This window comes from Amphiura filiformis, chromosome 7 (assembly GCF_039555335.1).
Source record: "Amphiura filiformis chromosome 7, Afil_fr2py, whole genome shotgun sequence".
NCBI classification, from domain to species: domain Eukaryota; kingdom Metazoa; phylum Echinodermata; class Ophiuroidea; order Amphilepidida; family Amphiuridae; genus Amphiura; species Amphiura filiformis.
The window spans coordinates 61,326,467-61,350,159 of NC_092634.1; the positions used below are offsets into that span (position 1 = coordinate 61,326,467).

The window sequence follows — 23,693 nt, forward strand, 5'->3', positions numbered from 1 at the left end:
TGTTTAACATTCACAAATATAATAAATAATAAGGGATGGGTTCAAAACCCGACCCCAACCCCCTGGCAGTACTGGCAGTTGGGTTGAATTTCCATTGTTCAGGACAATAGTACATGGTTAGACAGTATGTTCTGCCAATTAAGGCGCCGGTGGTTGCCATTCCTAATGGGCTGTTCCAGTTGAAATCCAGCTGGAAGATATGACCCTAATCTCCAACTCAGGAGGTGTGGATTTCAAAATGAAGTCCACATTCAGGTAACCGCATTTGAAATCCTCTCTCTGTATGGTAAGGTCATGCATGCCCCCTCCTCCTCAACACAAAAGTTGACAACCATAAGAGTTACCAAATTGCGCAACATTTTTTACCAGTAGCAAGGGCCGCGAAATTGTTTTATAGGGGGTATTTAATTTGCACTGTCCGTGAAATTTGACAGTGAAATCAGCAAAATAGGGGTATTTAATTTGCACTGTCCGCGAAATTTGGATAAAAGGGGTACTTGAGAAAATCCAGAAATTTTATGTCAATATTTAGTGTCATTGATAAGGGGTGTTTGAAATTCTAATCATTGAAAAGGGGTGTTTGAAATTCTGGTCATTAATACTACAAAAAAGGGGTTGTTTTTGGCCAAAAAGAGTACCCTTTGATGAAAAATCATTGCAAAGGGGGGATTTGAAAGATTTGGTAGGCCTAACTCTCATGGTTGTCAACTTTTGTGTTGAGTTGGGGGGGGGGGCTGGGAGGTCATGTCTTCCACAGGGTGTAGGGAACTTAACTGGAATAGACCAATATGATACAGGTGTCTTGAAAACATGATTTTTCTTCTTTTTCAACTTCAAATCCACTCTTGACCAATCAGGAGTACCGTTACATGCCATGTGATCCACTCTTGACAAATCAGGAGTGCCGATATATGACAGGTCGATGTGCAAATATCACTTCTTGGGCAAAACTGGCAGCTCGCATTTTCAGCACTACCATTATCATCTTAACTCTCTAGGTGCTACTGCTATACCTATTATATTCATCAAGAACTTCACCAAACATAAAGATGGCAGAATCATACCATTTTATGTGTGAACTTGGCTTTCCTCAGTCATCCAACTTAGATCTGAAGAATTCAAACAAAATAAAAGAAGGATATTAATGCATTATACATCAAGGATGAGTGTCTCTTAAGTAGGGATGACCAATGAACCATCAACTTGATTAGAACGCTCCCATAGACATGCAAGGAGCTCAACTGTGCACTGCTTGCACAGACATTTCTAAATTGATCTCATTCTTTTATTTATCAATATTTTTCTGTAAAAATTGGGAAAGTGAATGCCAATTATATTTTGTAACTATCTTGCAAATTACAGCAACACAACTTATTTCATTTTCCTATAAGTGCGAGTCAAAATTGGTCCATCGCCACAGTGCGTTTAATTGCCAGTGGCTGAGTTCAGCACTGCTCAAGAATGGCACAAAATATTCAGATTAATAATATCAGGTGAAAAATGTGGCCTACTGAGCTGTAATTTGGCAGAGTTGACAGTAATACCTCTATCATACCCTCTGTAAAAAGGAAAAAAATATGAACAAGTAGATCTCGAGTTACAAATTAAATCACCAGCTTCCCTTTGGAATTTCCATACTCCTTTCAAATCATGCTAAGAAGACACCTTTCTGAACATAAATGTGAAGTTTCGTGCTCATTCGATGTATTTTTCACCTGATTTCAACCCTAAACGTTTTCTTATATTTAGGCCTATACCATCTACAACTTGCTGCTGGCTATACCTTGTTTAGAACTTTCAAAAGAAATACCTGAATGTGCAACCATAACTGTTTCAAAATAGCCCTTGAAAGTCATGCAGGTGACTCCGAGGTCACGCATTGAATTGGTTTGAATGAAGAATACTACGGGAACCAGCACCTTTTGTTAGAGGTCACACATGAGCATGATGAGTGAAGTGCATACCTCTATTGTTGTGATTTGTTGTGAATGAGTCAATGACCTTCAATGACACTTTAAGATTTTGTTTGCATACACCTACTAATTGGTCATATTAAACCCAATAACATTGAAATTTTTGGTTGTGAACAAAAAGTTCACCTAGACTAAGTGCAATTTTGATTTTGTGCCATATCAGCCATCTTGGATGATTTTTGGCAAATGTTCTCTAAATGCATGATTTCAATGCCTCGGTTTGAAAAAATACTTTATGCCATTGACTAGTAAAGTGCCATTTCATAAGAAACCCTTTGATACTTTCACAATATGCTTGTTTCATGTTTGCATATATGTTAAAATAAAGAAATATATAAAGGTAAATATATGTTTATGCCAATTTTGCTCCCAATTGCTATTTTTGGACCATGTCATTTTATTTCGTTCCAATGACCGGTCAGAATGGGAAACTTTAAAATTCATAATTCGAAAAGTTTTTGACCGATTTTGACCATTTAACCACCAAAATACTTCTGTTGATGAGTTCTATCCAGAAAACAATCTTTTGTAGCAATAGGGACAACATGAAATTTTGATGGTTATCCCTAAAGGATGACTCCGGCAATCACAACATTATGCCTTATATGATAGCAAATTAATTATCAAGCACGAATTACGTGGTTTTATTTGAAACAAACTCATATTAACCATAAAAACGAATTAATACAGCCGCCTCTCAACACGCGATATTCAAAATTCCCGGGCGCCGAAATTGTCCAGTGCAGTGGCGTTCCAGTAATACAATAAAGGCTGACAACAATTGAGCACAAGTAACCATGACGTCATTGCACCAGACAATTTCGGCGCGGGAGTTTTGAATATATCGCGTGTTGAGTGCCGGCTGCTTTTATTAGTTTTTATGGTCAATATGAGTTTGTTTTAAATAAAACCATGTGATTCGTGCTTGATAATTATTTTTCTAACATATAAGGCATTAATGTTGTGATTGCCGGAGACATCCTTTAAACAAGTAATGATAGAAAATGTTTACCAGTAAATACTTAAAGTTTTACAGAACAAATTGAAATGTTGGGTTATATAAAAGTATATAAAGGGTATAAAACTTGCTGCAAAACATTCTTACGTGTTTGACAATAAATATTTTATAATAAAATTTTGACATTTTGAAATGTTGTACTAGTGTTTTTTCCCAACAATAAAACATTTTAAAATGTTCTATAATGACCTTCATATAACCTGGCATTAACATGTTATAACGCAGGACTTTAAAAGTACTCTGCATTTTTGTGAGTATTGCCCATGCAAAAACAATGGTGCTACACCACACACCGACTGGCTAATAATTACTTTGTCAGCAGAGATACTAAAATAAATACCCAGGATCGATACACATGAATTTGCTATGCACGAGTTTGATATGAGAAGAAAATCTTTGGATACCGGGGTAGAAATGATGAATATCTCCTGTCAATGATTTCGTATAAAGAAACCAGATGTGGTTCCTTGCACTTGAATATATATTTTGAACAGATATGATAGTCCTTAGCTTGCGTCTTGAGACAGTAGCTTGCCTCTTGAGTCAAAAACTGACAATAATTCTGATTTATATGTGCCGAATTATATCGCGCAGTGTATAGGCCAATCGTGGTGAGTCTAAAAGAATATGACCTATGGCGTACCATGCTCGACTGACACACAGCGAGTCAGTCACCGAGCTAATCGGGGCTATTGTCAGTAGCCTTAGTCAGATGTCCTTTGGCCCATTATGCGACTCAAAACTATTAAACAGGTCGATACAAAATGGCCATGCGTGGCGGTGGATTCAACCTACCATGGCGATTTCTGCCATGAAGATATCGGGGCGATGACACTGTGCACCAGTGGCATATGTTCATAGATTGGCTTGGGGGCTACCCCTGGTTTTTCATGCAAAATCAACCTATCTTGGGTACATTTCAGCCACTCAGCCCCAGGGGTCACAGTTCACTTCTAGTCCCTGGGGGGGGGGGGCCAGTTTCTGGACATTGCTACAAACACAGGGAAACAGATTTATTCATTACTAAAGCAATTTTGTTTTAATTTTGACAGTTTTCTTCATCACGTAGGCCTAATATGGATTGCTTAAGTAGGTTGAAATATGTTTTTTTTTAAAGTACCTTTATCACTGAAAGCTTAAAAAATTTTGCAAACATTTTATGAAAATGTTCTCAATATTATTTCAAAAAATGTCAGTCAAAATCATTACAATTTTGTCAAAAAACAGCAGCTGATTTGACATGATTTTAGACAAAAAACTCTTGGTCAGTTTTGGACAATTGAAATCTTGAACCTGAAAGTGAGCATACTAATTGTTAGCATACATTTAATCTTCTGTAATCATCCAATTAATGTAGTTCTACTAGTACTGCTTGAGTTTTGAATTTATAAACAAAAATAACAATGACAACATTACAATCTGACAACATATACTTGAAATAATTACTCTACGTAAGAAATCATTCCGCCTGTAAAACATGGTGTGTTTTTTCAGTTATAGTAACAATTTCCTTGTATATAGCCATAGGATTATTTATTACCATAAGACATAAACAACATAATTTTTAACAGACACCTGCGCTTATTTTGATGATTACAGTGTGACACTAATGTTTCTAGAAAATATCAAAATAAAATGTTAGTATCAATGAAATATATGGAACTACATATCCATCTTAGCTTGTTGGCAAAAACTAAATTACTTGAACCATTCCAAAGTGACAACATGCATTCCAATTAGGTCTAAAAATGGTTTGTATTGCCCTTAAGGGATCTGGAATGAGCGTTTTGAAGCGTTTCGACAGCATTTTTGTGGGACATGAGAGCACATCAGACCTATCGAATTGCATTCTGAATACAAAGAATGTCTTTCTGATATCAGAAGGCCATTCTTCGTATTCAGAATGCAATTCGATATGTCTGATGTGCTCTAATGTCCCACAATAAATACTGTCCAAACGTTCATACCCCTTCCTTAAAGCTTCAAAATCAGGGTTGGTTGATTGGTTATTTATTTATTTTTTAATATTTTGCCATATTATTATTATAAAATACAAGTTCACCATAAAATACAATGGTAAACAATGATTTAAAACAGTTTGTCAGGCTCCTTTTTTTTTGTTATAAACAGAATTGTGCTGTACTGAATTACAAGCAGGCAAAACAATTTGCACATTTGTTACCAACTTATATATGAAAAATAAGTGACCTGTTTTTCAGGTTTTTGGTTGATCGAAAAAGGACAATAAAAACTTATAAAGTGAATAAGTATATAGATTCTTGTCTGGATTTTGAAATTTTCTTTAATTCCCAAGTGATATATACCTGCATGCCAATGGGCTGTTCACCTGGGGCTATTCCATATGAAATCTATACACCCTCTATGGAAGACATGACCTTAATCTCCACACAGGGAGTGTAAATTTCAAATGGAGTCACAGATAACCCCATTTGAAATTCACACTCCCTGTGTAGAAGAATATGGTAAAAACTGTCTTCCATAGGGAGTGTGTGTTTCCACTGGATATTATACCTCAATGTGTAGGGTTAGTATGTTAGATACCTTATACATGCTATTATACATGTTTGTGACATGATCAAGGAGAATGAGTCGGATGTCACTAATATTGTTTTTGAGATATTGGCAAAAACAGTGTACAAATTCTTTTGTTTTATATTGTTTTCGGCCATTGATAAATTGCTCGTAACTCGGTAACCAGATGTCCGATTCCATCAAAATGTAGCATTCGTAAACTGCCAGAAAATGATGCAAAAAACTTATAATTGAAAATTGCAGACATGTGACTCATTCCACTTGATCACGTCACATTTGTGCTTATTATTTTATTACAAAGAATTCTGTCGGTCGGGGTTGTTGAATTTGACATGCTCACTAACCAATACTGGACTGAAACTTTTCATGGTATGCCCATGGATTGGTTCTGAATTTTCCAATTTCAAAAATATTTTGGACTTAATAATGTTAAATTTTCTTCAAGTACATTTGTCGGACATTATTGTTGATGCTATATATCAAAGAAACAACTCCAAACAATAAGTAATTTAGCTGAAACGCAACATTTTGTCAACTTGAACGTTCACTCGAAAGGTAATCTTTCACTCCAGGGAGTAACTTGAACAGCCATAACTGGCAAATCAGGAGAACGACAAGAAATGTCGTTCCTATAACATCACGCCGACTGACAGAATGCAAAATATGTTAATATTCCCTTCACAATATGTATGTAAAGAAATAATCATTAGTATCAGTGGAGTCGTGAAGATTATCAATATATTCCATCATCATTTATTGCGGAAAATAATCAGAAGCAATTTCGTAGAGATTATGCAGATCAGATGCTAATTTCTGTGGTTTCTTTGCAGCTGTTTTCTTGGGTATATATGAGGGCCATCATCCAAGGAGACACTAAATAGAGATTTGCATCATGTGTAGTCCTTAAAACCCCAATTTGTTATTAGTTTCATCCAAAGACAGAATATTTTCTCTCAAAAAACATTTTATAAACAAAATCCTTGTACAAGGCCCATACCTAAATTCCAGTGCAGCGTTCTCAAGCGACAGCTGTATGTCAGGCATTATGAAAAGTCTTTGCTTTGGACCTCAGAATATCCCTCTGGGATACAGACCTCCAGACATTACTTGGCTCCTAAGGCATAATGTTTAGATTTTCCACAATGTTCTCTAAGTAACTGAAGTGCCCTTATATGCCTATAATTTGGGGGTTGGAATTGTTAATTAGGGGTCAAAAATTTGAAAACAAACAAAACGAGCTAATTGGGGTTGTGGTTTCATTTGAAGGGTTGGAGGCTTATTCCACAAAACAAATTAATTTGTGGGGGTTGGGGGGTCATGGCGTAACTAGGGTTGGTAGCGCCCAGGGCAAGAAACAAAATTGGCACCCTACCCCCCCCCCCAAGAATATCTTAGATGCTGGCAGTGGCGTAGCTAGGGTTCTGTGGTGTCCAGGGCCAAGGATGTATAATGCCCCCTCCCCATTCTTGAAACAATTGCGCAAAATTTTGGACAAATAAGGCCTATCACTAATTAATTTTGGTTATTAGAAGTTGAATGTCAGTCTTAAAATATTCTTTCAATTGATTTTGTGTTGAAATGCGCGCAAAGTGAGCGGAAATTTTGACTTTCATCGCTGGGAGGCGCAGAATCGATGCTAAATAGGTCAATTTTGCGCCCCTAAGGATAGCGCCCACGTTGCCCCTCCCTGCCCCCCGCTAGTTACGCCACTGCATTTGAAGGGTCAGAGGTTCATTCCCCAAAACAACTGGCTGCAAAAACCACCCTGGTGCAACCCTCTTATAACACTGATGTCACTACCAAAACTCTTCTATTTGAGATGAAACAAAGTGAAGCAATATGGGCTATTCCTGTTGAAATCCATACACCCCCTATTGAAGACATGACCTTAATTGTCCTTACAGGGTGTGTGACTTTCAAATGGAATGAACTGGATGGGCTATTCCAGTTGAAAACTATACACCCCCTATATGGAAGACATGACCATACAGGGTGTGTGAATTTCAGATGGAATTACCTGAATGGGTGATTCCATTTGATATCTACACCCCGGGGGGGCCACTCAAATATAATGATGTAAGCATGCGTGACCAAAAAAACGCGTGAAAAGGGGTGTTTTTCTTGGTTGGGCACGTTCGCAGCGTGACGCGTTAAGGGGAAAAAAGGTGATTTTCATGAAAAGGGGTAGTTTTAAAATCGTTTGTAACGCATTTAGGGTACCATTTTAATCCGCTTTTCAAATCTACTGAAACTCCGATTCCGAAAAAAGTTTATTCTAGTGCCGGAATTCCCCGTTCGTCACTATGTTATGCAAATAGGCCTATATTTCATGACGTGTTACATGGCCTCGTACTTAAATGTAAAATACCGTTTAGATTAAAAAACGTGCATATTAATTAATGACGTCATATAAATGTTGCTTGAATTATGATGTGTATAGTTCAAACGGGGAGACGAAAATACCCTATCATGTATTTCAAAAAGATTTTCAGGACCTCTATATAGCGGGCTCTATAGATTCCTCACATTATTTACTACTCCTGCTGGTAGATTTGTGTGTTTACCCTTCTCTGGATTACTTTAGGAAATTATATTTGCAGTAGAAAGCATGAAAAGGGCACACGATATCGGGACTAGATAATCAACTTTAGGTGCCGAATTCGGAACCAAATACGATGTGAATACTGCTTAACGTTGCTTCTGGACAAATTACATTCATTCTGAATAACTGAACTCATCGTGTCATTATTTATATTTAATTAAAGTGGTATGGTAGGCTATACCGGAGCTGGGGGGGGGGTATATCCGGAAGTGGTAGACTTTTAGTGTTCAATGACAAGTTAGACCTATAAAAATTGTTCAATTTGTCAAAATCCATCAAAACTTGTAAAGTGGGTCAAATTTAGACAAAAACTTGTTTAGGGGTCAAAATTAGACAAAAACTTGTTTAGGGGGTCAAAATTAGACAAAAACTTGTTTAGGGGTCAAATATTTGGGAAAGCGCGCTAGGGGGTCATTTTGCTCACAGAGGAAAACTTGTTTAGGGGGTGTTCGAAAAAAATTTGGTCACGCATGCGTACACTCTCATATTTGAGTGGCCCCCCCGGGATCTAAACCTCCTGTGTGGGAGAATAAGGTTGTGTATTCCATAAGGGGTGTAGGGATTTCAGCAGGAATAGCCCAACTGAATACCATAAGACCTTTCACAAATCCAATCGATTTCATTTACAGAACAGAGTTTGTTGTGGCTATAATATGCAATGGAGATACCAGCATGGAGCCATATACTTCTAGTGTTTTGTATATTATTTGGTCTTAATAGCTATACATAAGGGCTATAACAAATTCTTAAACACTTGACAGCACTCCTGCAATCTTATTGGTTCTTAGCCGATATAATGTGTGCATCGACGTGATACGCGTATTCGCTATTTGAACCAATCTGAGGCACATAGCAACAACGGGACTGATCAATTTTAAGCCCTAGGTGATTCCTTGTAAAATATAGGATTTAATTTGATTGAAATTTGTAATACTGAGTGATATCATTATTTTTGGTGTAAAACAACTCGGCTTCGCCTTGTTGTTTTACTTTCAATAATAATGTCGCCCGTTTACGATAGATGGACTCCAGCGGCTAAAAACAATACTTTTATTCTCTAATTAAAATGGGTTGAGCCAGGATTGAACTGCTACACTAGTACTGTTATTATTTAATCATGATAATGAAAAGTAAAATTCTCGAAAAGTTGCAGTTCATTCGCATGACCATCAATGGAGGAGAGTGGATCATTTGTGACATGATCTGCTCCATGGGAGCCAAAGGAGGCATTTTTTGAAAATTGAGTTACTATTAATAATAATTACCTTATACAAACATCAGGCTAACATAAACTGAAAACACCAAAGATCTAGCATACTTAGTTCTTAAGTTTTGTGATGTGTATTTTCTTATGTATTTTTTATTGTTTTTTGACTCCAAATTTTTATCTCAATTTAAAATTTGCCACCTTTGGCCCCCATTGACCAGATCGTGTCACATTTATTTCTCCTTGTTGTATCTAATGTCGAGCGAAGTTCTGTGTATCTATGATTGGAATTGTGAAAGCGCTTCTTAACCCAACACCATCTCTCTAACAAATACTATATATATATACACATTATTACCATCTATACACACTGCAAACAGGTTCAGGAAGCTCAGAACTTTTGAGGAGCCTAGATAAGAACACACAAACAATTAAAGACACATGCACATTATCTATAATAGCACACAAGTACAAAGGATTAACACAAATTATAGGAACTATATATTGTATATATCTCTAAACCGTGATGCGCCCATATACCACAGAGTAAAGGCTGTGTGATTCCTCTTCAGTGGGGCAGTGACAGACAACACATGCATAGGACACCTCCTATCAAACCCTCCCTATAATTAGCGTTAATAATTAAGGCTCATATGGTCAAAAAGTAATCACCAGGAATTTGGCCAGAAACATCATGGAATGTGTGTAGGCCTACCAGCTATAGTGCTAACATGATGATCCAGGAGGTATTTTCATATAGGCCACCCATGCCATATCTGACAACCAGCAACTCTATGCACTGGCCCAAAGCACCTCCCAGTCCCCTTGACACACTCACTGCATATGCCCCCTCTCTTTCTGTCCCTGCATGTGCTACACCCACAACATGTGCGCAATAACCACTAAATTTAAATTTGGACTCCAATTAGATGAAATTGGGATTTTTGTCCAAAAATTTGAATATAAAAATATCTTTTTTATACCAAAAATTGCCCTAGGAAAGGGGCCATTTTTGTATCAGAGCACATTTTTATATGGTCATTTTGTACTGTGCACCCCACCTGCATTTTGATTATAGCTATCAATGTTTATACATATAACTTTCTGCTACGATTTGCTCTGTGAAAATCTATTTCAAACGCTGCAACAAGTCAAACATGAAACAACAGACATGTTGAAAGACAAGAACATAATAAACAACCTGTTTACAAACAGGACAGTAAAACATCGCAGGGGCCAATTATATGTTGAAAATTCAATTTTATGTTGAAAATTCACCCATTGGTTTTGATGGGACAGGAAATGGCCGTAAGTCACAGAGGAATCACAGGCAGTTTAAGGGTACACAGACATGCCAACTTTGAAATCCAGATTTCCGTACTCAGAAGAACAAAAATCCGTATTTTGCACCCTAAAACCGTATTTTTTAAATATGTACCTTTTGCATACCTGCCAACCCCAGAAACTCCCAAAGTAGAACACATAATTGAGAGGGAGCACTTGTGCGACCGAAAGCACGTGAACGGCTTCGGGTCCAGGGGCCCACCGTATAAATTTGCAATCAAATTTGGCAATACCAAAGAACCATTCCATCGAAGTAATAAATCAATACAGAAAGATGCTTCCTTTACGAGTTATCACTCATTGAAAGTGCTACTTTGCTATACTTTACATGGAAAGCGGCCATCCTAAAGTCGTCATAATATTTCCTTAATTACATACCTGATCAAGCTGAATTCCGGATATATGATGCACAGTTGAAAATTAATTTTTAAAAGATTTGGTGACCTCAGTCGACCTTTGACCTTGTATGTGAACTTTGACCTCACAAAATTGGATAAAGTATGTAGACCAAACAAATTGGGGTTTGTTACTTCTAATGTTGTTAGAAGCATGCTTTGTTAAAACTTTCAAGTTCAAAAAATCATTGATCATCATCATCTGAATCTGAATAAACAAAGTGGGAAAGCATCTTGTAGGCCTATACATATTTCTTTAATGTGCATGCATGGTGCCAAAGTCGGAAGTAAAGGAGGTCCGAACCTTCTTGTAGGTTTATTCTTTTGCACCAATAGAGCTAAAATAGTTAACTAAATACCTTCAGAAGACATAGCATTAGGTGGTTAATAAAAAAAATATTAATGTGCATGAAAAATCTGCAAGTCAGAAGCAAATTATTTTGGAAACCATCTTGTAGGCCTATTAAATATTTCTTTAATGTGCATGCATGGTGCGAAAGTCGGAAGTAAAAGGAGGTTGGAAACCTTCTTTTATGCTTATTCTTTTGCACCAAAAGAGCTAAATATAGTTAACTAAATACCTTCAGAAGACATAGCATTAGGTGGTTAATAAAACAAGTGGGAAGAAAATTATTTTGGAAAGCATCTTGTAGGCCTATTAAATATTTCTTTAATGTGCATGCATGGTGCTAAAGTCGGAAGTAAAAGGAGGTTGGAAACCTTCTTTTATGCTTATTCTTTTGCACCAAAAGAGCTAAATATAGTTAACTAAATACCTTCAGAAGACATAGCATTAGGTGGATAATAAAAAACATTAATGTGCATGAAAAATCTGCAAGTCGGAAGAAAATTATTTCGGAAACCATCTTGTAGGCCTATTAAATAATAATTTTTTTAATGTGCATGCATCACCGAAAGTCGAGAGAAAAACGATGTAGGCAACCACTTTAACAGACCAAGAAAGTGGTCAAATGATACCAGTAATTCAGTCGGTAGTCTAATCTTGCAGCTGTTTATCTTTTTAAGACACAACATTTTATTATTTTGGTCAAAATTCTGGAATACCGTATTTTTTTTTTGGGGTGACCGTACTACCGTATTTATCACGTTTTACCGTACAAAATACGGTGAAACCGTACTAGTTGGCATGTCTGGGTACAACACCTGTTGGCTTCTTGAGTAGGCCCTACATATACTGCAGTATAGTGATGGGTGGAATATCTGATTATATATAAATCTAAAAATTATAGGGATGGGCATTCTGATACTACACATACCTGTACTTCTTGCAGGGCTTGCTTGGCCATATATGCCTCCCTCTTGATCTTAACCTCCAGACTCTCTGGCACATCTGGTACTGCAAAGTCTATTAATCGGCCGACACCAAACACAAAATGCTGTACAGGACAAAAAGAAAATTTGGAGTAAATTAGAAGGATGCACCAATCCACCCTTTATCGACATGTAAATCTGCATTGATCACTGATCAGTTTCTTTTCTAAAATCAGCCAATTGGCCATAGTGAATACTAAACTCAACCCAGAAAGCATCAAAACGATTATAGACAGTCAGATATATCGGGAACTGAAATATATAGCAAAAACTTATTTAATGTATGTAAAGCGCAGCTTTCTCCAGCACATTTTGATACCTCTTTTGTTGCTCTACGATATCATTTGGTCGAGTTATGGGCGCTTGAGTGGCTTCAAGTCGGATTTTGAAAGTTGCACTTAGCTCCTATTCAAGCCAAGGAAAGATAAGATATCTTGTGCAGAGCATACGACGACAAATCCAGGCAGTGATAGACAGTGATGGTGGGCACACCAAGTATTGCGATGTCAGCAGAAAGAGTTCATGAGATAAGTAAAGGGTAGTATTGAAATTGGAAGTCGAAGGAGTAAAATAAAGTTCATGGTTAAGTAAACAGAGCACATCGATGTCCTTTGTCTTGATTTTGTGTGGGTGTGGGGGTGTGTGTGTACACGATGAACGTATTTGGCTTGAATAGGAGCTAAGTGCAACTTTCAAAATCCGACTTGAAGCCACTCAAGCGCCCATAACTCAACCAAATGATATCGTAGAGCAACAAAAGAGGTATCAAAATGCGCAGGAGAAAGCTGCGCTTTATATACATTTAATAAATTTTTGCTATATATTTCAGTTCCCGATATATATCTGACCATCTATAATCGTTTCGATACTTTCTGGGTTGAGTTTACTTCTGATGCCCCTTTTGGAAAATGCAATGCCCCACAAGTGTTAATTAGCAGGAATGAAATCAAGCACTAACATAATTTCCTGAAACTACTTTAACAATTCCTGAAAATGTGTTATTTCCCTCTACTCTATACAGGAAAGATCCAAGCAAAATTTCCTGAAATCAGGAAATTTCCTGACGATTGACATCCGGCTGATTAGAGAGAATACAGATTTTTTTTCCAAAGTCTGATTGGATCTAGCTGTGAGGTCTTTGTCATCCACTACATAATGCACTAAGGGAGAGAGGACAAGGAACTTTCCAAAGTTGGTGGTGAATGGGTTTGGTATTGTAAACCAAGGTCAGTCAATGATTTCAAGTATAAGAATATTCATAACTCCTTTTTGTGTGAGGTTATGAAGTCATGGTTTAATTTGAGAAATATCTGTGTTGAAAATAATGATGATATTTTATGGCATAATTCTCATGTTAAGATAAACAGAGAAACAATTTATTATAAATCATAGTGTGAAAAAGGTGTGAACTTTGTTGGAGACTTAATTTTTGAAAATCATTTTATGACATATGAAGAATTTCAAGCAAAGTACAGTATTAAGTGTAACTTTTTAAAGTATTTCAGTGTAATTAATACAGTCTCCAAACATTATAAACATCAGTTGACCCCTACTAGCATGTTGGACCGTGAGATACAGTTGATTAACCAACTCAGAGCTGCCAAAAAGGTTTGCTCATTTGCATATCAATTGCTGTGTCAGCAAAGCACAATCATCCCAACAGCTAAGCATAAATGGGAGATTGAATTTAATTGTGAGAGGGGCATGATGGATGTTGATTGGAAGCAGGTGTTTTCAATGCCATACAGGTGTACAATTGAAACTAAAGATCACTATTTTCAATTTAGGTTCATCCATAGGATTCTTCCAACAAATGAATTCTTGTTTAAAATTGGAAAAATTGAAAGTGACAGATGCTCATTTTGTAAGAAAGCTAAGGAAACAATGAGACATTTAATGTGGGATTGTCACAGTGTATCAAGGTTTTGGGACAATATTATGAAATGGCTGAAAGATGTAAATATCAATGTGCAGCTAACATATTTTGACATTTGTCTTGGATGCTATAAAGATGATAAAAATATGGTTTTCATAAATATGATTATACTTTTTGCAAAAAGATACATTTACAAGTGTAGAGTTCAAGAATTAAAACTGAATTTCTCTGATTTCAAGGCGTGGTTATACTTTATGGAAAAAGATGAGAAAAATATTGCCTTCAGTAAAGATAAATATGGTGTTCATGTCAAGAAATGGGAACCAATGTATTGGTAATACAAATTATAGAAAAGTTTTGTCATATATTATGTAAAAATCATTGCTGGCTGATGTAATTTTTGTGTGTGCTTTTGTTAATATACATGTTTGTATATTGTTGTTTTTTGTGTCACTTTAATAAAGACCCTCACGGGCTAGAAAGATAAAAAAAAAAGAGAGGACATAATTGAGTATGGGTTTTGCCCCTGCCAGGGATTGAACTGGGGACCTCCTGCACAAATGGTGTTAACCACTTGGCCACGCCGCTCTCAAATTTGACCTTACCTCAAATAATATGACAAATCCTAACCGCACAGCGAGGAGTTGGTAGTAAAATTTTGTGAGGTTGCCCTCGTCATCTCGAAAATCTTTGTACCTGTCAAGAAAATTAAAATCAAACAATTTAGCGGACTTCCATTTGAACAAGGTTTAAAACATTTACTGTAGTGATAACCATGATACAGAGACATCCTTTGTGAAAACAAGAACATATTAAGCTTAGGGATCAAATCAAAACTTCGACTGCCGGCTGACTTGTGATCACCAGCCGTTGAACCGCGTTCCCTTGTTTAGAATAGAAAGTTAGAAACCAGCTTCAACTGGACGGAACTGCCCGGCAAGGTCTTAATAGCCATCAGCCATACGTCTGCCAGTCTTTAAGACGGGTTAATCTAATTTTAATAGATTTAATGGATTTTAAGATTTAATGGATTTTACGGATGTGATAGCTCTAAAACAGATGATTATAAGCGTATATGAACTAATGGGACTAATTCAAAGTGACATGTAAAGGCTAAATCAGGACATATTTGACCCCAGTGACCCTTCTATGGGTATAGACAAGTTGTTTTATATTTGAGGGTCAAAATTTGGTATAGATTGGGTGGTTTCTGATTTCTGGCTAAGACTCTGCTGCCCGGAACTGGCGGTCGATTTGATCCCTTACTACAAACATTCCACACTTATCTCCAACTAAAATATCTCTCAAAACCATTCTTTATTATGTTGATAGTACACATCCTCTCCCAAAATATTCTTATATGGCAGGGCATAGCCAGGATTTATTTGGGGTGGGATGATATGCAGATTTGAAAAAGTGGACTTTCCTCTAGGTGGACATTTTCCCAACATTTTGGAATTTTTTGACCAAGAAAGCATAAAGAACCTAATTTCTTTGCTCGCTATACGCTTCCAAAAAAGCATTCATCCACAACGCTCGCAGTGTGGACCTTTGGTCTATGGCGCTGGGGGTGCCCACCTGGCTATGCCCATACTGTATGGTCATGAATCCTGCCATTATGTTCAGTTACTGATATCTGCACTCATTCTTGGGTTCCAGGATCATGCATAGTTCATAGCCCATGCGATAATACTCAAAACACTGAGGTTCATTATAAATGTACATGCTGTATATATGTACATATGATGAACCTCAATGTATATACATTGTAGGCTTATATGTGACACAATCTGGTACATGAGGGCCAAAGGCAATAAATTAGAAATTGGAGCCAAGGCAAAAACATGGATTAAACACATTAAAATGCATTGGGAAAAGAGACATTCTAAAACTTCAGGAATTTAGAATCAAGTACACTGCATGCTAGACTTTCGGTGTGATGATAGCCTAGCTAATGTTTGTTTAAGGTAATAAATAATAGTAATTTTAATTTTCAAAAATGCCTCCTTTAGCCCTCATGGAACAGATCATGTCATTATATATATATCTAGTAGAGGAAATTGTGTCCTTACCGACATGGTTTTGATAATCCTGAATTATTAGGTGAGTGTGTGCTAGTTGGAAGTCGATATAACCATGTAAATCCCATTCATACTGATATTTATACATTTGTCTTGGTAAGAACTCTGATGTAAATGCTATGAGGAAGGCCTGCAAACAAACAAACAAACAAAATGAAAATAATGATGTATATTTAGTCTCACTTTGTAATGAAGCATGTATTATCATAATAGCATAAAAGTGCAATCAAGGTTCAAGAAGGATACTCCGATATCAGCGCATATGCTGTTGGTTGCATGATGCATGGCCCACTCCCCATCTATAAAGTTTGATGCTGGTATAATCAATCCATTTTGATGGGAAAGCCAAAAATGTGCATTTGAACACTGGGATTTTCCAGTTGAAATCCATATACCCCCTATAGACAACAGTACCTAACCCCATGACAACTACCTGCCGATTGGCCAAAAAGAAGTTTTCATTATCAATTGGACCAATCAGCACCATTGTTAGAATAATTTCACCACACAAAAAATTGGGGTGAATTATTTGCAAAGCTCCATTCTGATTGGTGATTAAAGTGAAGATATCATGTAATTGACCAATCAGTGACAATGTTATATCGGCAGGTAATTTCCTACACAGAGGGTGTAGAATAGATTTCTAAGGACATCACCTATTCAGGTAATCCTATTTGAAATTCACACTCCCTGTAAATAAGTGGAAGATTAAGGTCATGTCTTCTATATAGAGGGTGTAAGGATGTCAACTGGAATAGCCCAATGCATGTTGACATGTCCGGGGTTGTGATACCCAAATGGATCCATTTGTTTCACAGAAAATCCCTAGACATGGGTTGTTTTGAAAATTTGGCCCAAAATGGCTAAAATCCTTATACACTCCAACTCCATTCCTTTGAAAAATCATCATTAAAAAGCAAAATTGAGCCTTTTTTTGAATAACTATTTCCAAACAAGTGAAAGAGGCCAATGCATCAAACACTGGGACATAGAAACATTCAAACTATAGTGCACAAGATATCAAATTAATGCACTTTATCTTTATACTTAATAATATCGCTCATTCTACAAAATCCGGTGCCAATAGCCTTTTTTCCATTCTTTGGTCCACAAAAACTTTGTCAAGCATTTAGGGCATCAAATATGTTGTTTTTCTGGTAGAACTCAACGAGATCTACACGGACATATATAGTTTTCCATACTTTAAATGCTTTCTTCAGCCTGATTAACCCTTGCAAAGGCTCAAAAATCGCTAAAAATGCGTTTCCACAGCTCAAGTGTCACATCTAACCCTGAATATTTTCTTTGAATAAATGCGATTTCTTTACATATTTGTTGTTTTTTAATTAGATAACGCACCATCATATTGTTTATCATTATTTTTTAGTGATTAAAATGTCTTTGTGTAATTCTAAAATAAATTGCACTTTCCACCAAAACGCTGTGAGCTACGTTACCCCTTTTTAACACACGTTATTGGAAAGAAGTAAAACAGAGGTATCAATGTAATTTGCGGTTTTTGAAAGGAAACACTCATAGGTTTTTAAAAATCACAGTAAAAATTGTGATGCTGTAGCATTTTTGGCATAGAAATGTTGAAAACATTGAAATTTCGACCGACCATGTTAAGATTGGTGAGCTACGTTACAGGATTCTATAGTATGCACTTGTATTACATGTACTTCCTAATAATATGTGAAAGCTACCAGTGGTCGAACCCCATTTATATTAGAATTAATCGACATAACGTTCTAACGTTCGCAAATCACATTAAAAACATTTAAAACCAGTGAACTACGTTACTGTGAGCTACGTTACACACTCATTTAAGCATCTTCAAAACTTCTATGAAATGGTGAAATCTGTTTTACATTTCATTCAAGTGATCTTTAATTTGCTTTTTATGACCTTGGATTGAGTAAAACCAGCCCACTTTATAGTCGGTAACGTAGCTCACATTACATTGAGTTTTAGTGTTAAAAAACATCATGACTTCCTGAAAGAAAAATATGCAAGTGGTGTTGGCAATTTTTTACATCTGAAAGTAGTGATACATTTACTTTTAAAAACACAAAAAGCAGGTCTTTTTGAACAACTTTTATTTTTTCAATTTTTTTAGTGGATTGGCACCGGATTTTGTAGAATGAGCGATATACAGTGGCGTAGCCAGTGGGGTCCCCAACTCATCGTGGCATCATGAAACTACAATTGAAACATAACATGCATAAACAGATAAACCAGAGCAAAAACTCTGGACATATACCTGCCTGTGTGGGGAATTGAACCCCAGACCTCTCGCTTATGGATAGGGGTTTGAAGCTCATATCATACATCCTGCCAAACACAATATTCATTCATAATCCAGAAAACACTTACATTGCTAATAACAGCCATCTGAGCGATGAATTCCAAGATATCGTACCATACTCCTATATCCTGGGCCCTGTCAGCAACAGATCTTCGCACTTCACTGATGTACTTGGCCCCATCCAGACGAATTTCAATCCAATTATTGAGGAGGGCGAAGAGAGGAGCTAAGGGGAAGGCTGCCACGAATACAGTGATGAATCCAAATTGAATGACTGTGAAGTGAAGATAAAATAATTCATTTAAAACACATCTATGAAGAAACAAACTTAAAGGAGTATTTCGTGATAGCATCCTCTTTTTGTGACATTTTTCAGTAGATATCCACGAAAAAAGCTTATTCCCAAAATATAGTTTTCAGTTGATTCTGATTTTGTGTTTGTGTATTACACTGCTTTATAGACAATGTGTTGTAATTTCATTCTGGTGTACCAGAACGTAATTCAAATTTCACAATATTTTTGCAAAATGAATTAATCTTTGGTTAATGGAATGATGTGGGGCCATAGTGGTCAGCGACAACCTGTAAAGTGTGCTGAGGCTTGTGGATCGACGTCTAGGCGTTGTGCCTGTGTGTAGCGCACTATAAATCACTGCACGCTAATTAATCTGCAAGAAATATTTTGTAGCCAGAAGTTAAAAACTTCAACTTCTTTTGAGAAAAGTGGGGGATGAGGCTGTGGATCACGAAATGCCTTTTTAAGATAAAATAACACATTCGTATAAAACAAAGATTTAAAAGACATTTATTATGCATTAGGCTTTAAAAAGACTGAAGCCAAGTATACTACACTCTTTGCAATATATTAATTTTAAATATGCAGCATTGTGTGTTTTATCACAAATAATGCCATATCAAATGTGAAAGTTGTTCAGAAAATCTAATGGAAAGACCCAAGCATGCATGACACTGTCTGAATTCATTCATTCTATTATTCTGGTAAGCTCCCTGCAAGAGGTCCAGATCAGACGATAGAGAGATTGCTATTTCCAAACGTAAGAATCATATGCTCGTGCATCTATTCAAAATCACTCTCATGTGACTAGGATTTTTAACAGATGCACGGGCGCATCATACGTACGTTTGGAAATCGCAAGCTCTCTAATGTAAAATTGTAAGCAGACAATAATTACAAATTAAACAAAAAATGCAAGGAATGCTGAAAGGCAATGAAAAAAAAACCCCGACTGACCCAGAACTTAAGAAATAGTGCGAAAAAATGTCCTATACAAATGAATGCTGACTCAAACTTTGAAAATTTCAGGAAAAACAACGGCCAACCATACTTGAAAGGTCTGTTCGTTCGTAGAACAAGGTTTTTGTTTGTCGTCTCGACTCATTATTTACTGTTTCACTACCTCAGACACATATTTCAGTGTCAAGGATACTGCATTCAAATGTAGTCTTAAAACTCAAGTTTTCCTACATGCTTTCCCTGAATCTTAAGGGGGTACTACACCAATCGATAAAAATGTGTCTATTTTTGCATTTTTCTCAAAAACTAATAACACACTGGTAACAAAAGTGATGTATATTATAGGGGCAAGGAATCCAGTGACCCAAGACAAGCGGTTCGTTATTTATGATAAGAAATAAGGTACCGCTTGGATGTACCTCATTTCCTATCATATATACTGGAACCGCTTGTCTTAAGGCACTAAAATTTCAGTGTAGTAATTGGATTCCTTGCCCGAATAATATACATAACTTTTGTTACCAGTGTTTTATTATGTTTTGATAAACATGCAAAAATAGTCACACATTTTCCACAGGGGTGTTGTACCCCCAAGGTTTTTTGTGTTTCACTGTGTGTCCATCGCTTTTTTGTTTTCTCGCCCTGAGATCTTTTTGATGATTTTTGCGCGGTATAAATACGCTCCATTATTAGGATTATTATTATCGTTTAATTCTGAATAAACTTTTAACACTCTATGACTTACTCATTTCCAGGTATTCTTCAAATAAGCCTTCATTTTCTACCAGTTCATAATCTTCTTCCCATCTGCTGACATCACCTTTATCAGCCCCTCCTCTCATCTTCCAGCGCTGGATAAACTGCTTTAATTTACTGTCAATAACAAACAACATTTAAGCAATTTTAAGTTAACCCTTAAATGACGAAAGTGCTTTTTGGCAAACCGGAATAAAAAGAAGGAAGCAATACAGAGAGAAGATGAACAAAGAAGTTGTTTGTTTAAATCAGGATTCAAACCCAAGACCCCTTTTGTGTGCCAAGCAATTCATCAGCAACCTGCAGCCACAGGTATTTTGCTGGCCCGACCAATGAAACCGTGCATACATGACATTAGTAGGGTGATTGCATCATCGCATCAAGTGGGATGTATTAATGAGCAGTGGTGAATATAGACGAATCTAAATTCACGCATTCCTACACCTGACTAGCAGCCTTTAGTTGGGTATAGCCGTCGGCTACAATGCACTCAAAATGTGAAATGATTCGGCCTTGGCTGTAATTTTAAACTGCATTCCATCACCCGTTTTACCCCTTCCGCGAAAACACAGGCAGACGAAAGAATAACACAATACAGTTCCCTTCGACAAAACACACAGCATGATCTATTCGCTGTTGAAGTGACATAATAATCGGATTAACTACACACGGTATCTATGCATTGATGTACTTGCGAACAAAAGGACTATGTATGAATAGATGCGACGGGATTACCTGCGGAATTATCTTCATTATAATATATTATTAGCTATTATTCTATTAACCCTCCTCGTCCTTGCATCTTCTCTAGGTGTTAGGCGGCTTTTATTTGCACAATTGGATGCTCAAAACACCAGGTTGGTGCTAGCGGCTACCCAAAGATGTCTGACCAAATCCTGACCATGACTTGGCTCCTTGGATTCGTCTATAAAGGAAAGAAGGATGGAGTGGCTTGGCTTTGTAAGATTTGTTAGAGTTTGGGTTAATGTTAACTGATTGTAGGAAAGGCATCGAAAAATATTTCTTTCATAGGCCTATAGGGGGTGTATGGATCTCAAATGGAATAGCCAATTTTGACATGTTAAGGCGGTGCCCAGCTGGGGCGGATCCAGGAATTTTCAATAGAGGGGGCGCTGCGCCACCGCCGCCCCGGCTCGGCGCTCACACAAAGTAAGACGCCGCTCTACAAAAATACACAGAGTCTCGGCGCCGATCTGCAAAAAATAGAGGGGGTGCGCGCCCCCTCTAAATCTGCCCTGCCCAGGGGGGTTATAGTGTCTTGTCTCAAGTTGCATGTTGGATTTTAGTCCCGAATTCAAATCAGTGCGTTTTTGCAGGTACATCACCAGCGTGTGGAAAAATCACCATTCTATGTGTGTGTATATGCAAGCAGGATTATGTTTGCGGGTGTAATTCAAATCTGTCACTGCGAGATATTAGTGGAAAAGTGGGGTTTGGGTGTTGATTTGGGTCGTAACTTTCAGAAAACTGATCTTCACTACTCAAAAGAATTAAAGGATCAGATTAATATAATCAGCATTTTTGAAAACAAATATTAAGATATGATGAAAATATTATTGATAATTGTGCTTGATCTTCATTACATCCCTTGTTCCCTAAGCTGCAGACAAAATTCACCCATTATAAATATTCGCCATAATCCACATCATGAGGGTAGGGAGGAAAATGGAGGCAAAATTTCGATTTTGAAGCCATTTTTCAAACGTCACCACGGTCAAGGTCAAGTCACATATTGGGGTGGGTTTGAGTAAGTGATGTGTATTTGGTCTACATGTATATGTCAAATTAGTGGGTATAAGATGCCCTCAATTTATCCCGGGGATGGGGAAGGTCATTAATGTAACCGTACAAAAAGATGACCACCCGGCCCCCTTCTCGTTTCTCTAAGGGGAGGGGTCTTAATCATGATCATTAAATGGTACAGAACATATAGAGTATTCATTTATTCATTACGTTGCACTATTAAGGGAGCTCAATTATGAGACCTACCCTCAGATATGTGAGGAGGGGTCGGGAGATCATCTTTTGTGCGGTTACATTAATGACTTTCACCACCCCCGGGGATACATTGAGGGCATGTTATACCCACTAATGTGACGCATATACCCAAACACACATCACATACACAAACCCTTTTCAATATGTGACTTGACCTTGACCGTGGTGATGTTTGAAAAATGGCTTCAAAATCAAAATTTTAGCCTCCATTTTCCCCCTCCCCTCAAGATGTGGGTCATAGCAGATATTTGTAAGGAGTGAATTTTGTCTACAACTTTGGGAACCAGTGATGTAATAAAAGACCAAGCACAATTATCAATAATATTATCATCATATCATGTTTTCAAAAATGATGATATATATTAATCTGATCCTTTAATTAATTAAATGAAAATACTTACGGTACAGCCACTTCCTGGCAGTTATTGATCATCTGTTTACCAATCATGATAACTACCAATTGTTGAGCTAACTCCACCAAGCATCCGCCGTTGGCACAATCCTCATTACGAAGGCCGAATATGTACACATAATTACCGGGATAACCTACAAATCTGAAGGAAAAACACAAATAACAGTACAGTAAGGCATAAAAAATGTTTTAGTTGCATAACCTAACTAACGCTAAAAAATTTCAGACCTACACCTTTGTATTACTTTTCCAGAAAAAATTGTCCTCCACATAACAGGACAGGAATTTGTTTTATTTTAGTAGTGTTTTGATAATACAGTATTGATATGCATATTGTGTGTATTACTTCACATTTTTATATAATGTGTACTTTCTGTGGGGGCATTCCTTTTGGCATATCTTTTATAGAACACAGCCCTATAATTTTATGGAACACAATACTATTGTTCTTGGCCTGTTATGCCAACTTTCAAAGGATGCCTGCAGGAATAATTCTGGCTACAGATCTCTAATAATGCAATTTTTGGCATTTTGCAACAGAGGGTTTCTGCAGCATTTAAAG

General features: G+C 36.9%; 1 protein-coding gene across 1 annotated transcript in view; it reads right to left on the minus strand.

The window, feature by feature from the left end:
- Positions 1 to 399: 399 nt before the first annotated feature.
- Positions 400 to 23,693, minus strand: part of LOC140157434 (anoctamin-7-like) — a 77,324-nt gene continuing 54,030 nt past the window's right edge. Inside the window, 9 exon segments of the mRNA XM_072180633.1 lie at positions 400 to 1,109; positions 9,712 to 9,762; positions 12,370 to 12,489; positions 14,906 to 14,996; positions 16,373 to 16,410; positions 16,413 to 16,511; positions 18,758 to 18,963; positions 20,690 to 20,817; positions 23,121 to 23,273. Of these exon segments, the coding sequence (XP_072036734.1) occupies positions 9,745 to 9,762; positions 12,370 to 12,489; positions 14,906 to 14,996; positions 16,373 to 16,410; positions 16,413 to 16,511; positions 18,758 to 18,963; positions 20,690 to 20,817; positions 23,121 to 23,273 (853 nt within the window). The 3' untranslated portion in view covers positions 400 to 1,109; positions 9,712 to 9,744.